Here is an 18,888-nt window from a genome sequence, read left to right as displayed (position 1 = left end):
CAGGCTGTGCTTGAAAAATGACAGTTAGGAGCTGGTTGCTTGGTACTATGGGGCCTATTCATGAAGCAGTGAAAAGTGTGAAGAAGTGAGTCAGTGGGGAAGTTGCCCATTGCAACCAATCAGCATTGACGTAACATTTATCATTTGCATAGTAATCACAATTGTACAGAGCAGATGATTGGTTGCCATGGGCAACTTCTGCACTCTTTTCACTGCTTCATCTGCATCCAAGGATTAGTAAACTGACCCCAAAATTAGATACACTCCTCCAAACAGTGCATCTACAAATGATTAAAAATTAGCAGAGGATTGCATTTAGAAAATAGGACAAATGGGTTTATTGCATTTATTAATTTAAAATGAAATGACGGTTTAAGTTTTGTTGTTTAAAAAAAAAAAACCCAGCAGTTATTAGCAACCGATTCTACTTTTTTCAAACGTTGTTCATTAACTCCCTAAAATGTAGTTGGAAGAAGTCTGCCAGGACGGTATAATGACTCCTGCGCCATCAGCGCCGCAGTGTGTAAGTAAAGTAGCTATTATTCGCCAGACGTTGCTCTGGAGTCCGTTTCAAGAAGACAATGAACATGACTGTGATGAAATCTCTGCTGTACTGAGCCACAAAAACCCGTCCATGAACCGAGTGATATTGTTGGCACATCTGCGAGCGGATGGCGACCAGCACTAAACACATATGGTGACTCGTCTGCCGCTACAGAAAATGAGACTAAAGCAGTAATAATGGGAATTCAGTAAAAATAAGCTACAAACCTCATCGGCAGAATGCAGGTTTATTACACACAATACATCCGCAGAGAACACTGACACAAGGGATATACTGTAGGACAGGGTTCCTCTATCCCATAATTCCCCTGTCTGCTGTCCACAATATAATTGCCAATCGTGGTTTTCCCATCTGCTGCAGACAGTTAGCCAGACAATTACATCATCTACAATCTGTAGAAGGTCTGACACAGACAAGATAAAGGGACAATCCAAAGCATTTTAAATGCTCATTTACCACAGGCTCCAGAACGGCTAAGTCAGGTGGTTCTCATGGAAAGACGTGCCGAGCTATGCTGCAAGGAAATAGAACATTCAGGCGCTCAGAAACCCCCACCCCCTCCCCGTGTTTGCTTATGGTATTCATAGTCTGCGGCATCTTTGTGACCACACCGCCACCCAGAATCGTAACTCTGGGAGGCAACGGAGTCATCTGCCGCTGGGCTTCAGCTCTGAAGGGGGGCACCTCTCCTCGCATTCTGTGACACCACTGAATTAAGTTAATGGATAGCTGTCGTTATCTCTTCAGTGGCCAACTTCCTCATGGGATCAGTACGCGATACCACCAGACGGAATCCCGCCAGTCGGAATACCGACACTGGGATCCCGACCGGCACAATCACGACAGGGGAGCGAGCGCAACGCAGCCCCTTGCGGGCTCGCTGCACTCGCCACGCTGCAGGCACGGTGCCTCGCTACGCTCGGCACACTAATTTATTCTCCCTCTGTGGGTGTCGTGGACACCCACAGAGGGAGAATATGTCGGGATTGTGTCAGTCGGGATCCCAGTGTCTGTAATCCAACCGCCGGGATTCCGTCCGGCGGGATCTTGACCGCATACCTTCCTCACTGGTCCCTGCACCTTACAAGTCACACCCTTTTTATTATACTGTAGATACACATTTTGCAAGTGTCATACCCAGGATTAGAAACCACAACCTATTACACTGGATGTACTGTTGTTCCTGTATAGGAAAAATGAGAATTCTAACTATATGAAGATACTTCTCTGACAATTACTCGTAACTTCACATAGTTAAAATTCTCATGCTTCCTCTACAGGAGCAAATAACTCCAGCAGTAATGTGTCTGCTGTCAGTGTAACAGGTCATGGGTTCTAATCCTGGGTATGACTGCTAAGAAATGTGTGATTTAAAATAAAAGACAATGAAGTGTATATATACAGTATATAAAAAAAAAATTCAGAACACTCCAAACACACGTGTGTGTGTGTGTGTGTGTGTGTGTGTGTGTGTGTGTGTGTGTGTGTGTGTGTGTGTGTGTGTGGAATTCTGAATTTTTACGCACGCATACGTACATATATTTATCTAAATATATGGGCGGCACCAATATTTATCTTGCCTCCAGGCAACTGGGACAAACTTACGCCACCGCCGACACCACCCACCTGCTGGTGAAAGCGGTCTTCGTCATAATCAGTGTGCATTTCTACAAGCCCTATCCATGGTCCAGGAGAGGCGACTAAAAGCATCTGGACCTCTCCATACACTCACCAAGGAATGCAATTCCGTCAGAACATGTAACTCAGGACCATTACCTTATGTGCCATTTTCGTGCTGCCGCACAGTAACACCCACTCCTCTGCAAGTGGAGATGTAAGGCTTGCATAGTCTGCTAAAAGTCTCCAAGCTGTCACAGAATGAGGCCCCAAAAGTGTGATAGCTCGGTGCTTTTCAAGTACCTTTTTTCATATTTGATTTGAAAGTTCTTTGAGCTTCATGATGAAGTGCTTGTTTTTAAATGCACTAAAAACTTATTTTAAAATAAACACACCTTAATTAGTGCATTTAAAAACAAGCACTTCATCATGAAGCTCAATGAACTTTCCCAAACAAATAAGAAAAAAAGGTACTTGAAAAACACCAATTAGTGCAGTGGTTCCCAAACTGGGGTGCCTCAGGGTGCTTACAGGGGTGACTCAGGTTGGTGGTCCAAGACCACCCCCAATAATATATGGTCAATGTAATAGGCAAAACAGGGCTTGTAGCTTCCAATCATGAAATATGTAGACAAACAGAAGTGAATCCTGTCCCTCACCACATAACTGAGCCTAAGCACTGGAATATTTATAATGGTTACAGTGTGTGCAGTATGCAGTGCACACGGGCCCCCGGGGGGGCCAGAGGGGCAGCACACCGCACACCCTGCACCCATTATTTTTAATACTTACCCTCTGGAGTCCCGCGGCGCAGAAATCACTGGGAAAATGGCGCAGTGCCGTTTTTCCAGTGTTTTACACATGAGCAGTAGGAAAATCACTGGTAAAATGGATGCCGCTAGGGACCCTAGTGCTCAGAGCAGCAGCGCTGCAGGCTGGCGGAGGAGTGGGCCCAGACAGAGCCTGCACATGGCCTCCTCCTCTCTAGAGACGCCCCTGAGACTAAGGATGACATACTGTATAAACACAAATGACTTAATAGAATATTTATTTCTGCAGTTTTCAATATTTTGGCCTAGGGGTGCCGTGAACAAGAATTCTGATACTCTAAGGTGCCGTGATTCAAAACAGTTTTGGAACCAGTGGCGTAACTCCCAGAGACAATAGAGACATATGCAGCCAGGCTCCAGCTGTCAGAGGGGCCCAAAGAAAGAAAGATCTGAACTAGAAAAGATCTCTCCCCGCTCATTTCATAGTGACTTGCTGCAGTCACTGCTGACTGCTGTCCAAGCTCCAAAAAACCCCTTGAAGACACCTTCAGCTGAAGAGTCTGGAATGTGGGCCTAATTCAGAGTTGATCGCAGCAGCAAATTTGTTAGCAGTTGGGCAAAACCATGGTGGTCATTCCGAGTTGATCGCAGCCAGTAACTTTTTGCTGCTGCTGAGATCAACTAGTCCACGCCTATGGGGGAGTGTATTTTAGCTTAGCAGGGCTGCGATCGCTTGTGCTGCCCTGCTAAGCTAAAAAAATTTCAAGCAAAAGTAGACTAGCCCTGGACATACTTACCTTGTGCGACGATCTCTGCGATGCTGGAGCCGGCTTTGACGTCAGACATCCGCCCTCCGTTCTGCTGGACACGCCTCGTTTTCTTCTCCACTCCCCGAAAACGGTCTCTAACAGTCCGGACCTGCCCAGGTATGCCTTCTTTCCGTCAATCTTCTTTGCGGTCGGCTCTGCGACCTCTTCCTTCGTTGGACGCGACATTGCGGCCGCCACGCATATGCATTCCGGACCCGTTTGTACCGCAGCGACAAACCGCTGCGTGCGAACGGGTCGGAATGACCCCCCATGTGCACTGCAGGTGGGGCAGATGTAACATGTGCAGAGAGAGTTAGATTTGGGTGGGTTATTTTGTTTCTGTGCAGGGTAAATACTGGCTGCTTTATTTTTACACTGCAATTTAGATTTCAGATTGAACACACCCCACCCAAATCTAACTCTCTCTGCACATGTTACATCGGTCCCCCCCTGCAGTGCAAATGGTTTTGCCCATTAGAGAACAAATTTGCTGCTGCAATCAGGTCTAAATTAGGCCCTCTGTCTGATAACAGATCAAAGTGTGTACAGCTCTGCTGCTGTGTCTATGAGGAAAGAAAGGAAAGCAGAAGTTGGTTTTCAGAAAATTAACTAATAATGATAAAACTTTTAAGGGGGGGGGGGGGGGGGGGCATTTATCAACGATTGGAGAGAGATAAAATTATGAGATAAAGTACCAACCAATCCTAACTAACACTTTTCAAACACGGCCTGTAAAATGTAAGGCAAAAGCTGATTGGCTGGTAATTTATCTGTCACAAATTTATCTCTCTCCGAGCTTTGATAAAACCCCTACTCAGGGCTCTCATTATTATCATTTGCAGACAGCACCAGAAAATAAAGATTCCTCATCGCCCCAACCAGCTGCAATAGGGAATCTTTATTCTCCCAGATGTCTCAATGGCAAGTCGCTGGGACGTCAGCACATGTGGAGCTGGAGCCACTAGGGTGGGGGGGGGGAAGGGGGGAGCACCACCTTCTATTTGCCTCCATGTGTCTGGCAGCCCCTGTTTGGAGCCACTGAATTGGTGCAAAGTTACTGTACAAGAACATTTCTAAGACTTTTTGGGATAAATTTACTAACCGTCGGTTTTGGTTCTAAACCAAAACCTACGGACACTGGCCCTCATTCCGAGTTGATCGCTCGCTAGCTACTTTTTTCACCCGTGCAAGCGTATAGTCGCCGCCCACGGGGGAGTGTATTTTCGCTTTGCAAGTGTGCGATCGCATGTGCAGCTGAGCGGGCCGAAAAAGTTTTTTGCAGTTTCTGAGTAGGTCTGAACTTACTCAGCCGCTGCGATCACTTCAGCCTGTCCGGTCCCGGAATTGACGTCAGACACCCGCCCTACAAACACTTGGACACGCCTGCGTTTTTCCTACCACTCCCTGAAAACGGTCAGTTGACACCCATAACCGCCCTCTTTCTGTCAATCTCCTTGCGAACGGCTGTGCAAATGGATTCGTCGCTTGAAGCATTGCACAGCAACAATGCTGTTTGTACCCGTACGACAAGCGTGCGCATTGTGGTGCATATGCATGCGCAGTAGTAACCTGATCGCTGCGCTGTGAAAATCGGCAGCGTGCGATCAACTCAGAATGACCCCCACTGACGGATACTGCAGTCGCTTTGCTGTAAAGAAATCCTGTTTATCATCTACCGGGAATCAGCATCGATTGAAACCCGGCGTCGATGTCATACCCGCCAACATTTTACACATAAAAATAGGTGCAAATCTGAAAAAGGGGCGTGGCCACATCCCTTTTCCTATACTTTCACTGGAAGTTTGGAGAGCCAAAAATCGGTACAGACCATAAAAAAAGGTACTGTACCTGCTAAAAAGGTCCAGCTGGAGGGTATGTGATGTCAGGAGTTCCAGATGATAGATCAAAAGTCAACACCATTTGGTCGACAGGTACAAAACGTCGCTAGATGAAAAGTTCGACAGTGCTTTAGGTTAACAGGTTCAAAAGGTTGACATGACAACAGTTGACACACGTGTTTTGGGGATTTTTTTCTTCTTTTTTTTTTGACTTTTGCTTAATTTACCATCCACCCCCACCAGCATTACTAGACAGACATACTTACTAAAGTGAGCACTAATCTCCTCATTGAGTTATACATCAGTGCTCCTCACAGTGGCTGGTGGCATGGAAATCAAACAGAGCCCGGGTTGGTTTATACAGAAATCAGCACTGTCATATCATCAGTAAAATAGCACCTGGAATTATTTAGGGCCGGACTTAGAGTTAGACACAGACAGAGCCAGTGTCGGACTGGGGTATGTAGGACCCACCGGAGGAATACAGTGGTAGGGGCCCCTGTTAAGGGGTGAGGCCAGTCTGCAGAGGGGGTGTGGCCTGCCACCACATTGGTCTGACTAACCATTAGAGTGTGCAACGTCTGGGCCCCTTCATAAATATGCACAGTAAATTCAGCTGCTGCATGCATGATAATGTACCAGATTAATAACAGCAATGCACTGTAGAAAATACATCATAGTCCAGTATAAGGTAACATATGTATAATGTATAATTCAAGTGCACAGTCTGGAACCTGATCCTTAGAGGAGGAAGAGAAGGAGGTGGATCCCCCAGGAACTGGGGCCCACCGGTGGTTTCCCCTGTACCCATGTGGGCCAGTCCAAGCCTGTTGCATCTGAGTCTTCAAGCTAGTGCCGCTAGAAGGCCCTTCCCTGGTGTCCATACCTGCGTAGGAATATGTAGGGACTGAGATACCTACCCGCCGTGTCTATACATGCCTTATTACTTCAACATCCGCCATTTGCGTGACTATCGGCATAGAGTGCGATGGAATCCCGCCCCCTGGTGTTTATATATGTAATTTACTAAACTTGTGAGAGGCTGAGAACTCTAGCGGTCCCACTCCTGCTGTACTGCACTACGCATTAGATCACAGCGCATTGTTCACTTTCTGCAGGAAAATCTCCATGTGATTGTATATTTTATTCTGGCTGTTTCCATGGCGATGATTTTGCTATTTAGAACCCCGTCCTCCTCTCCTTCCCCCTGTCAGCCTCATCCTGTTTGCTGACTAACAAACTCTGCAGTGCAAAAATACTGTACAGTGAGGGCAACGCAGGGACTGATAAGGGAGTGAGGGCATTATGTATCTTACAGCGTCTCCTGAGACAGTACAGGTTGAGTATCCCTTATCCAAAATGCTTGGGACCAGAGGTATTTTGGATATGGGATTTTTCCGTATTTTGGAATAATTAGATACCATAATGAGATATCATGGTGATGGGACCTAAATATAAGCACAGAATGCATTTATGTTACATATACACCTTATACACACAGCCTGAAGGTAATTTTAGCCAATATTTTTTTACAACTTTGTGCATTAAACAAAGTGTGTGTACATTCACACAACTCGTTTATATTTCATATACACCTTATACACACAGCCTGAAGGTCATTTAATACAATATTTTTAATAACTTTGTGTAATAAACAAAGTTTGTGTACATTGAGCCATCAAAAAACAAAGGTTTCATTATTTCACTCTCACTCAAAAAAGTCCGTATTTCGGAATATTCCGTATTTCGGAATATTTGGATATGGGATACTCAACCTGTAATATATGTCCAGTCTAAATGAGACATTACAAATACATTTTAGCAATCTGATTAACACTGTTGTATGTATCAGTATGTATCATTTCCTTATGCATGTTATATACTGTAGTACAAAGGCAGCGGAATGTCAGGATCTATGACTACAGCAGCAGCAGGACTCCTGGCCTCACAACACCATCTCTTACATGTAACGATATTAAAAAGAATTAAAAGGCAACTGAACCAGGCAACAACATCTGATACTTAGTTTAGGTGGTACCTACTCACTTACATAACTCCCAACATTCACAGGAGGTAAAGAGGGACATTCTGCGCGGCAAAGCCGGATGGCGCCAAAAAGGGGGCGTGCCCTGTGAGAAAGGGGGCATGGCTTTGCAGGGATGCATTTTAGTCACAGTGGGGGCACGGCCAGCGCTCTGTGAGCTGCCAGCCATGCCTCCAGTCCCTCTGCCTCCCAGGACTAGACACTCTGCGTATGCGCAAAGCGTCTATTCACCTCTGATCTGAACTAAGCAGAGCAGCGACTGCAGGAGCCACCCCTTCCCCCACCGCCTGCGGGAGGGACAGCCCCAAAAACCGGGACTGTCCTGCGAAAATCGGGACAGTTGAGAGGTATGCACTTAGGGGGAGATGCATTTTTTTTTAGATCTTGTGATGTTGCTCACAGCAACCAATCAGATCCTGCTTAACATTTATCTAGCTGCTTCTAGAAGATAATAGATACAATCTGATTGGTTGCTTTAGGCAACATCACCAGTTCTAAAGAACTCCCACCGTAGTATATTTACCCCTTGGAGAGAGATAAAGTTAAGAAGTTGCCCATAGCAACCAATAACTTCACACTGTCATTTATGCAGCACAGTCTATAAAATGACCGTTAGAAGCAGTTGCTTTGGCAACTACTCCACTTTATCTCTCCCCAAGGCTTGATACAGATGTGTCCTCATACACTAGTGCTGCAGTCATGCCAAACATCCCTTCTCGGCGCACCAGGTCCCATGTGACTAGTCAGGTGCCGAGCCTCTTTTCTGCGTCAATGTGTGTCTTAGGGGGGCATTTACTAAGCAGTGATAAGAGCGGAGAAGTGAGCCAGTTGAGAAGTTGCCCATGGCAACCAATCAGCACTGAAGTAATATCTATAATTTGCATACTATAATATTATACCGAGCTGCCGATTGGTTGATGGAGAAATTTCTCCACTGGCTCACTTCTCCACTCTTATCACTGCTTAGTAAATGTCCCCCTTAGTCACAATGTGATGTGACAAAACCGCTTAACAAGACTGATTCATTTGATATGCGACACATGAGTAACTGTGTGAGACTGGGGGGGTCTATATTTATGAAGCAGTGACAAGTGTGGAGAAGTGAGCCAGTGGAGAAGTTGCCCATGGCAACCAATCAGCTGCTATTTATAATTTTATAGAATGCACTTTACCTCAACACTGATTGGTTGCCATGGGCAACTTCTCCACTGGCTCACTTCTCCACTCTTTTCACTGAGTCATGAACCTGTATATGAACGGCTACTATGAAAATGCTGTTTTCTGAGGATTGTCTGCTTACTACCTATGCACCAAGCTCTAGAATGCGATACATTCCAGAGCTTGAACCCAATGGTGTTACCCAATAGATGCCTATGGGCTTTATTTGCATTTCCCCATAGAGGAATCCAATCACCCCCGCGACGCATGTGTCAGTCGACAAATGGGCAGTAAAGACTCCCGGGTTATAAACCTGGAAGTCCCCACACCACAAAGGACAGCTCTTATTGGGAGAGCGGTCCTGGCAAAATCTTCCTGCTTACGGTGTTAGTAAACGCAGATACTGTATGCATGCGATGAGAGGCGGGATGCATATCGCTCGCAGACACACACAGATGTACAAGTGTCGCATGTCAAGTTAATCAGTACATTCTCGGCGCAGCTCACTTGCGGCTTATTGAGGCTAGGGGTATGAGAACACATCCGTACATCACCCCTTCACGAGTACTTAGGGGGGAGATTTATCAAAGCTTTAAGAGAGATAAAAAGGAGAGAGATAAAGCAGTAACCAATCAGCTCCTAACGTTCATTTTTCAAACACAGCCTGTAACATGGCAGTTAGAAGCTGATTGGCTGGTACTTTCTCTCGCTACACATTATCTCTTATCAAGTTTTGATAAATTTCTACCATAATTTCCACTCACGCAGGGGTAGATGCATCAAACCTTGGAGAGATTGAGGGCTAGATGTGACATCACTTGGAGAGAGATAAAATTGAGAGAGAAAAAGTACCAAACAGCTCCTAACTGTCATTTTTCAAATGCAGCCTGTAATATGACAGTTGGGAGCTGATAGGCTGTGACTTTTTCTCATTTCATTTTATCACTCTCCAAGCGATGACGCATTTAGCCCATAAAGTGGAGTAGTTACCCACAGCAACCAACATTACCCTGGGGCCTGATTCATACCGGATCGCTGCTATGCGTTTTCGCACAGCGGGTGATCAGGTACTAATAATGCATACGTATATGCACCACAATGCGCACGCGCGTCGAACAGCAACAAAGGGCACCGTCGGTCAGCGACAGGATAGTGCGAAAAATCCGATCGCAAGGTGATTGACAGGAAGAGGCTGTTTGTGGGTGGTAACTGGCCGTTTACTGGGAGTGTCCAGGAAAACGCAATTCCCAATCGTTTTCAGGGAGGGTGTGCGACGTCAGCTCCGGCCCCGATCAGCCTGTTCTCATCGCACTGTAGGAGTAAGTCCTGGGCTGTGCACAGACTGCACAAAGTGGATTTTAGCAGCTCGGCGTACACATAGGATCGCACACTTGCACGGCGAATTTACACTCCCCCTGGAGGCAGCAACTATATGATTGCAGGACAGCAAAATTAGCAGCCCAACGATCAGGTCTGAATCACCCCCATAGTTAGCAGAGCTTATTGCCATCCCCATAGACCTCTATGTAGGTGGCAAAATGACTCAATTTAACATGCAATGAAAAACAAAGCTTTTCACCGCAAAGTAACATTATCTCAGGAAGGTGTTACCATTTACATGGGGCATGGTGGTGCCAGTGAGGCTTTGCTGAATCACATCGCTAAGAACATGGGCCTTCTTCAGCACACAAGCTCAACAGCTTAGCAAAGAAGGGAATACATACTTCCATCTTTAGACTCAGCGCTAGGCTGCTGGCGCAAGGAAAATAACTGTCACAGAGGTGGAAAATAACTGTCACAGAGGAGGAAAATAACTGTCACAGAGGAGGAAAATAACTGTCACAGAGGAGGAAAATAACTGTCACAGAGGAGGAAAATAACTGTCACAGAGGAGGAGCGAATTGTTGTAAGGACTCACAGAGCTGCCCCGGCAGTGGTGGTCATACAGTGGTGGTCATACATTGTGTCAATGCTATCTGCAGCAATGCAAAATGATAATTCCCACCACCCACGCTTCTCCAACGATGAATAGACCCCTTAGGTTATTATAACGAAGGGCAGAATACATGAAAGGAAGACCGAGTGCACTTTTTAGCTTAACCACCTTATTTCCAGATAATTTCAGTGATTCTATCTTGAAGCATTCATTAGTTTTGATCTCTTCATTTTTAAGATTTATTTTCATCACTTTAAATTTTTCCCTTATATATTAACGATGTTCCCTAAGAGCAAGATACAGTAATTAATTAATTTAGTACCATTTTAGTCAACTGCACGGAGATGGAAAATAACAATTGTGCTCGCTCATATCTATGTAAAGAGATGTTCTTCTTTTTATTTCATACTTGGGGCAGATGTACTAAGCTTTGGAGAGTGATAAAGTGGAGAGATAAAGTGCCAAGCAATATGCTCCTAACTGCCATAATTCAAACACAGCCTGTAACATGGCAGTTAGGAGCTGATTGGCTGGTACTTTATCTCACTCCACTTTATCACTCTCCAATGCTTAGTACATCTCCCCCTTATACAAAGAGCAGACCAGGCGTAGCAGCAACATGTGGAAACCCAGCTGTTGTGGAACTTTAAAATTCCAGCATGCCCTGCCACAGTCTTAGCATTCCCTTATATCAAAACTGCATCAGGCATGCTGGGAGGTGTAGTTCCACAGCAGCTGGAATGACACAGGTTCCCTACCCCTGTAATAGACTATAACAGTGGTTCTTAACTTTTTTGAATCACGGAGCCCTAGAAAATCAAAAAATTTTACACATGTTCCCCTAGGTCAAAAGTTTCTTATTGAGAAATTTAGAAGAAATATTACATGAAGTAAATTGTGTTGATATTATTATTTGTTATGACATTTTGGATGAGACCAATTCATGAACCAATTATTCATAAAAGATTATTTATATCTTTAAATATGTGCCCTCTGTAACAGACGCAGTCCCAGCTGGCTCATGAGGAGTACTTTTTGCCAGCCTGTTTCTGGATTCAGTGCGTTAGTGTAAAGAGACAGTCACAGGACAGAACTTGGTTATCACCTATACAGCATGCTGCCTGGATTCCCAATAGAACTGGACATCACATATTATTGTGAAACATCATCCCTCTGTTATATGTGTTTGTGTTTAACAGGGAATAATATGTCTAGCCTGATGTTTTGTACAGAATGCATATGAAGATGTATATATATGAATGTACTGGTTAATGTATTATAGTTTGTAAAATAATGTGTCGTCCCCCCCATGTGACTGCTTTGATAACCTGTTTGTTTGCTGTTGGAGATACAGCCAGTCTCAGGTGTCAGTTCTTCCCCACACAATGGATTCCAGGCTACACAATCAGATTAATTAAGGTTCATTTAGTTAACATCTATTGTGTGCTAGAGGACATGCCTGGACATGTTAAAGTAGGTGTATCTGAAAGTGTTCTGTAGTCAGCCCCTTTAATGTAACCCACCCAATACAGAGCCAGAAGGTGTCGCCTTATGGTAGGACAGACAAAGGTTTGAGGAGAACAGAGGCTATTGAAACAGGGAGTGCACGGAAGTTCCTGGCCTGAGAGGAGTGAGGTGTTTGGCTTCTGAAAGCTACTGGTAAGAGAGTGCTGCCAGTGTGCTGAGGCCTAGAAGCATCGTTGGGATCTGCTGGTTTCAAGAGGCTACTGGATGTGCACTGAGGGTGAGATCTACACAGAAGGATAGAGAGAGTGGATGTACCTCTGTAGTGGTGACACTGACTAGGCATTGCGGTGCCATCAGTGGCAAAGGGTATTGTGTGAGCTGGTAGTCTAGACCAGGGGACACAGAACTACTACTGGCATGTGACATCGGTAGACTGTAATTCTAAACTACTGTGGGGACTTAGTAAGTAAGATACCATCCTGGCTTGTAATAGTTACTGTTTTAGTGTACTGTGTGTGTGTATATATCTACAATAAAGGGCATTTGCCACTTTACTAAACTGTTTACCTGAGTGATCAGAGAATCCGTATCCTCACAATTGGTGGCAAGCAGTGGGGTCACTCAGTCCCAGTTTACCCTGGGTAAGGCTGCGAGAGGTGTCAGCGGAGGGCACCTAAGAGCCTTGTAAACAGTTTGGCACACAGTAGCCAGGTATCTTGCTGAAAAGTTGTTAGTACGTTTGGAAAGTCAGCAGTATGGAGGCAGAAACAGAGGTGTACAAAAACATCAACAAGAGATTCCTGCATATGGTCTGTCGAGCACGAGGTATTAAGGTGACCGCAACAGATGTAAAGGAATCATTAATTGCGAAATTGCTGAAATGGGATCAAGAACACCCTTGTGATGAGGAGGACGACTCTGAGGAGTCAGATGAGGAGGAACAAGTGATGGAGTGGTTGAGACCTACAGCCGGGACATTCGATGCCAGTAACCGCAGGCAGAGCGGAGGATCGGAGGTGGGATCCCGAGGGTTAGTACAACCCCGTCTGAAAGCCCTTAGAGAGGGGAAGGTTGGAGAAAAGTTTGAAAAGACACCGGAGGTATTACAGGCCCGTCTAGAAGCACTGGGAGATGGCGCAACACCCGAGGATCGGATGCGGGTAATAAAGGAGGTGCTGGAATTACCAGACAACAGTCCTACAGTGCGAACTCTTGCACCAGCAGCCACCGTTCTACAGACTGCCCTGTCCCAGCAGGATGAGCCCCAGGGCAGGTGCCAGCGATGCAACATGGCGTCTGACATTTCATACAGAGGAGATTCGCAGAGCCAGCGACTGGGTCAGAGGATGGATAGCTCGAGCAGTCGGCTGATGGAATCCACACTGAGATGGCGTGAACAGACCAGGGAGCAGGTCGTGCTGGACTACCCCAGGAGACAGTGGTGTCTGGGTCATACGGAGCAGGTAAGTGCAGTGAATGCTACCCTGCACTACCCTATACCAGGAAATTCAGAGGAAATTATGAGTTTTGTATTTGCTGGGCTTTTAGCTGTCCCATGTGTTATACTGGGGGAGGCTACTGAAAATGACAAGGAAGTGGGGTCTGTCATTCAGATACCCCTGGAGGAGATGCACTATGCCTTCCCATTTTCAGAGGTGGAAAATGAAGAAATGGTGACTGAATGCCAGTTCCAAGAAGATGTTGGTGTCAAGGGTACCAAGGAGCTGATAAGGGCCGAGGACTCACCGCTGCAGGTGAGGTCTAGTCTGCCAGTGGCACCTGAACCAGCTGTCCAGTTTACTATGCTAGGGGAGGCCCAGCAATTATCAATTGAGGGTGTAGAAGACATTTCAGACCGAAGACAGGTGGTAGAGGCTTTTGAGGGGGGAGCACGTAGAGAAGAATTACAGATACTCGCTGCTCCCCTGCAGCCAAATTCATCCCAGTGGTTAAGTGCAGAAGAAGGGCCCCAGCTACTGACTATCCCTGGCAGGTTTCCTGATGCAAGCCTGGTGATGCAGATTGTGCTACCCTGTGATATCTCAGAAGTAGAGGGAGTAACGTCACTCAAAATGGGGGAGGGGGAGGCAAACCACTGTCCAGATGCACCAGAGGTGATGGAGGTGGAGTTCCCAGGGAATATAGTGTTGGGGAGGGAGAGTGAGGACCCCAGAGACCAGATCTTGTTGATGCAGATCACTCTCCTCTCTGATGCACCAAAGATAAAGGGAGTGTTGTCATTCAAAAAGGAGGGTGGTGAGGGAAGCACCTCTGATGATAGGGGTTACTCACCATCAATCTGGCTGTTTAAACCCAGTGCCTGGGATACTGGAGGGGGTCTTAAAAACTGTGAACTGCTGAGCCCAGACCCTGCACCGCCAGATGGAAATGTAAGCCCACACTTGTTTGACCCAGGCGGTCCAGATGTGATCTCTGCCCATCCCAAATGGCTTACTCTTGTCACTGAATCGCAGCGGCTGGAAAAAGTAGGGGAGGTGTGTAACAGACGCAGTCCCAGCTGGCTCATGAGGAGTACTTTTTGCCAGCCTGTTTCTGGATTCAGTGCGTTAGTGTAAAGAGACAGTCACAGGACAGAACTTGGTTATCACCTATACAGCATGCTGCCTGGATTCCCAATAGAACTGGACAGCACATATTATTGTGAAACATCATCCCTCTGTTATATGTGTTTGTGTTTAACAGGGAATAATATGTCTAGCCTGATGTTTTGTACAGAATGCATATGAAGATGTATATATATGAATGTACTGGTTAATGTATTATAGTTTGTAAAATAATGTGTCGTCCCCCCCATGTGACTGCTTTGATAACCTGTTTGTTTGCTGTTGGAGATACAGCCAGTCTCAGGTGTCAGTTCTTCCCCACACAATGGATTCCAGGCTACACAATCAGATTAATTAAGGTTCATTTAGTTAACATCTATTGTGTGCTAGAGGACATGCCTGGACATGTTAAAGTAGGTCTATCTGAAAGTGTTCTGTAGTCAGCCCCTTTAATGTAACCCACCCAATACAGAGCCAGAAGGTGTCGCCTTATGGTAGGACAGACAAAGGTTTGAGGAGAACAGAGGCTATTGAAACAGGGAGTGCACGGAAGTTCCTGGCCTGAGAGGAGTGAGGTGTTTGGCTTCTGAAAGCTACTGGTAAGAGAGTGCTGCCAGTGTGCTGAGGCCTAGAAGCATCGTTGGGATCTGCTGGTTTCAAGAGGCTACTGGATGTGCACTGAGGGTGAGATCTACACAGAAGGACAGAGGGAGTGGATGTACCTCTGTAGTGGTGATACTGACTAGGCATTGCGGTGCCATCAGTGGCAAAGGGTATTGTGTGAGCTGGTAGTCTAGACCAGGGGACACAGAACTACTACTGGCATGTGACATCGGTAGACTGTAATTCTAAACTACTGTGGGGACTTAGTAAGTAAGATACCATCCTGGCTTGTAATAGTTACTGTTTTAGTGTACTGTGTGTGTATATCTACAATAAAGGGCATTTGCCACTTTACTAAACTGTTTACCTGAGTGATCAGAGAATCCGTATCCTCACACCCTCATTCACCAAACCTCAAAACGCTAGAAGGTGTGAAACCCCAGGAGTGATAAAGTACCAGCCAATCAGCTCCACATTGTCATGTTACAGTTAGGAGCTGATTGGTTGGTACTTTATTTCCATTTACTTCATATTTTTACAAGGCTTAGTACATAGACCCCTTTATGTCTTCATCGCATCACACGCAGCAAAAATCCACAGAAAGTGTACTTTGCCACTCAGGAATTATTTTTACACACATACAAGTTGCAGATGAAGCACAACTGAACTTGGGGTGAGAAAAAGCTGCGGCCGCTGCATCATAGCACTTCATATACAGATGTAGTTTTGTCACAGTTATTTTATTTGTGTGAGAAAGCCGCTCGGTGCGGTCAACTCTTCCAGTACCTGCCGCACCGAGACGGGCTGTTTGGAGCGACTGAAGCCACAGTGTATGAGGACACAGATGTATTTGAGTGGATGAAATATTGAATTTTTATTTAGTTTCTATTGTTTTATGGTATATTTTTCAAAGACTATTTGCAGCTGGCAGTATCTTATCACCATACTGATTTGTATCCATACATGTATCTTATTGAATAAACAACGCAGTTTCTGATTGGCAGTACAATGTATAAAAAGCAGGTTTGGTGTCGCTGTTTATACTGCTTCTGAGGAAATTGCTTAATGCAATGAAACGCATCAGTCATTAAGTCTATCAATTCAGCCTATCTTTGGGGATCGGTATGTTATACCGCCAGCCGGGATGCCGAATGTCAGTATACCGACATTGGCACCCTGAGCGGTGGAATGCCGGCAGGGGGGTAAGCGCAACAAAGCCCCTTGCGGGCTCGGCTCTATTCTCCTGCTATGGGTGTCGTGGACACCAATAGAGAGGGAAACACCTACCTCGCCAGTATACCGGCGGCGGTTTGCTGACCTAGTCGGGATCCCAGCGGCGGTATTTTGACACCCGGGATCTCGACAAGCGGTATGCTGACCGCATACCTATTTTTCATAGCGCTCATATAACCAGACATAATCAGATATTGACCGAAATGTAATTAGCTATAAGGCAAAATAACCTTTTGACTTAAAACTAATTGCCCCATTTATCTAGTGGCTAGGTTGCCGTAATCGCTCCGGGACCATTCGGAGCCCAATACATTTGGGCCATTCTCTTCTTTGTTAGCCTTACTGAGTTTACAGAGGACCACAGACAACTTAGGACAATATAAAGTGGGTTATTCACAGCTTTGTTTTCTCACCCCTGTGGGATATCTGGATTTATTACACTGAGTGTTCATCAACCTCTAACTTACAGCTCACGCCTCAATATGGGAAAATCAATAAATATTGTTCCGATCGTTTTTATGACCATCCAGTAACCCCATAAAGGCGCGCAGGGAAATCTGAGAAGTTAAGGTACCATACTACGCAGTGAAGTTCGCAGCCACATATTGTGATCAGACATCGCCATTAATTGAATTGAGGCCAAGGAGTCCAGGCTCACTCTCACTCTACTAATACATATTTTTACTAAATAAGTGAATGCATATTAAGCTTTTTATATATTTGAATGTGACTTGTGACCTGCAATTTAGCCCGATACTTCCTTGCAGGTCTCAAATAATATACATGGGAAGGGGGGGCTTTGACTGCACACCCTAATCTCAAACAATGAGAGGTGCTATCATGCTGATACTTGTAGTTCCACACATACAAAAAAATGCAGATGCACGCTCTATATTACCAAGAGCTGCTAATCAGAATAATTATAATAAACTTTGCAATCTAACAGAGCCAGATCAAGGTGCTTGGCATAAATTTGGGCCAAAAAATATGGGTCCCCCAACCAACGTGCAGGTGACCTCTTCTTGTAGGTTCCTAACATTAAAATTGAAGTCCAGGGCGTGGGACCCCACAAAGTCAGCACAGGCCAGCCGCCCCAAAGTACCACGCTAGTAAGAAGCTACAGTTTTAGTGTTAATAAATAAGAAGCATAAGCTATGTGTTAAGAAGTGTTACATAGGTGAGAGGTAATATTTAGAATGCTAAAAAGTAGTCCATTAGTAAAAAGAATAATTAAGTGCTGAATGAGTGTTATAATGTGATGCCCCAAAGCAGCCAAGCCACACCAACCCAATAAGGGCAGTTATAGGAAGGTGCTCCAACTTGTATTTATAAATTGTGTTTTTATCAGTGGGAAACTAAGGTGTAAATTTACTAAACGTCATTTGAAATGTCAGCCAAAGCCACCAGGTCATGGGCAGCTTTAAAAGTCCAGTGTTTAGTTATTCTACCGCTAAGTAGTTTAAATTAATGCTTTGGTGCAGGCCTAGCAAACCTGCGGCTCTCCACCTGTTTTGAAACTACACATCCCAGCATGCCCTGCTACCGTTTTAGCATTCCCTAATAGCAAAACTGTGGCAGGGCATGCTAGGACTTGTAGTTTCACAACACTGTAGCGTTACAGGTTGGCCAGGCCTGTTTTGGTGTGAATAAAAAAATGGTTTGGTTTCCATCAAAGAAAACAAAAAAACAACAACACAACATCTTATTTGTTTGCTATGGAATGGGGAACATTTGCACTTTGATACACAATTACTGCAATTGTTTCTGTCATAACATGATCTAGAAATAATAGTAAATTATTAGTAATAAAAATATAACATCAACAATAGCATTAAGTACCTGAAAAGACACATATTGCAATGCCACAGGCAGCGTGGAATGATCTGTACTTATCCAAAAGTCTTCTTGCTTTCCTACTTACAACCTGTGGGGAAACAAATGGCATATATTACAATTTAAACACAATCATTTAAGCACGCAGACTAGGCTTGGTTACCATGGCAACACTACAGTACATGTGAATTTCCCAACTTAAACATTTTTTAAAAGCTCCATAAGTGACAAATCCCATTGCATGCACTGCACCATCCCGCATTCCCGTCTCGACAAAAAAGCTAAACTGGACGGCAGATTTCAGACTCCCTCTCCCAAGGGATTCCTAGTGACATATTAAGGTTCAAAAAGGGTTGAGTTTACCTAAAGGATAAAAAAAAGGGGCAGACTAGATGGGCCAAGTGCTTCTTATCTGCCATCAAATTCTATGTTTCTATGGGGGTCATTCCGA

General features: G+C 45.1%; 1 protein-coding gene across 3 annotated transcripts in view; it reads right to left on the bottom strand.

Moving 5' to 3' along the window:
- Positions 1–18,888, bottom strand: part of NOX4 (NADPH oxidase 4) — a 502,226-nt gene that overhangs the window by 386,863 nt on the left and 96,475 nt on the right. For all 3 annotated transcript variants that reach the window (XM_063951390.1, XM_063951389.1, XM_063951391.1), the window contains one exon: positions 18,444–18,528. In XM_063951390.1, the coding sequence (XP_063807460.1) occupies positions 18,444–18,528 (85 nt within the window). The remainder of the gene's footprint in view (positions 1–18,443; positions 18,529–18,888) is intronic.

The sequence above is a fragment of the Pseudophryne corroboree genome, chromosome 2 (assembly GCF_028390025.1).
Source record: "Pseudophryne corroboree isolate aPseCor3 chromosome 2, aPseCor3.hap2, whole genome shotgun sequence".
In the NCBI taxonomy this organism is placed as follows: Eukaryota; Metazoa; Chordata; class Amphibia; order Anura; family Myobatrachidae; genus Pseudophryne; species Pseudophryne corroboree.
This window is presented reverse-complemented; position numbering and strand designations above follow the sequence as displayed.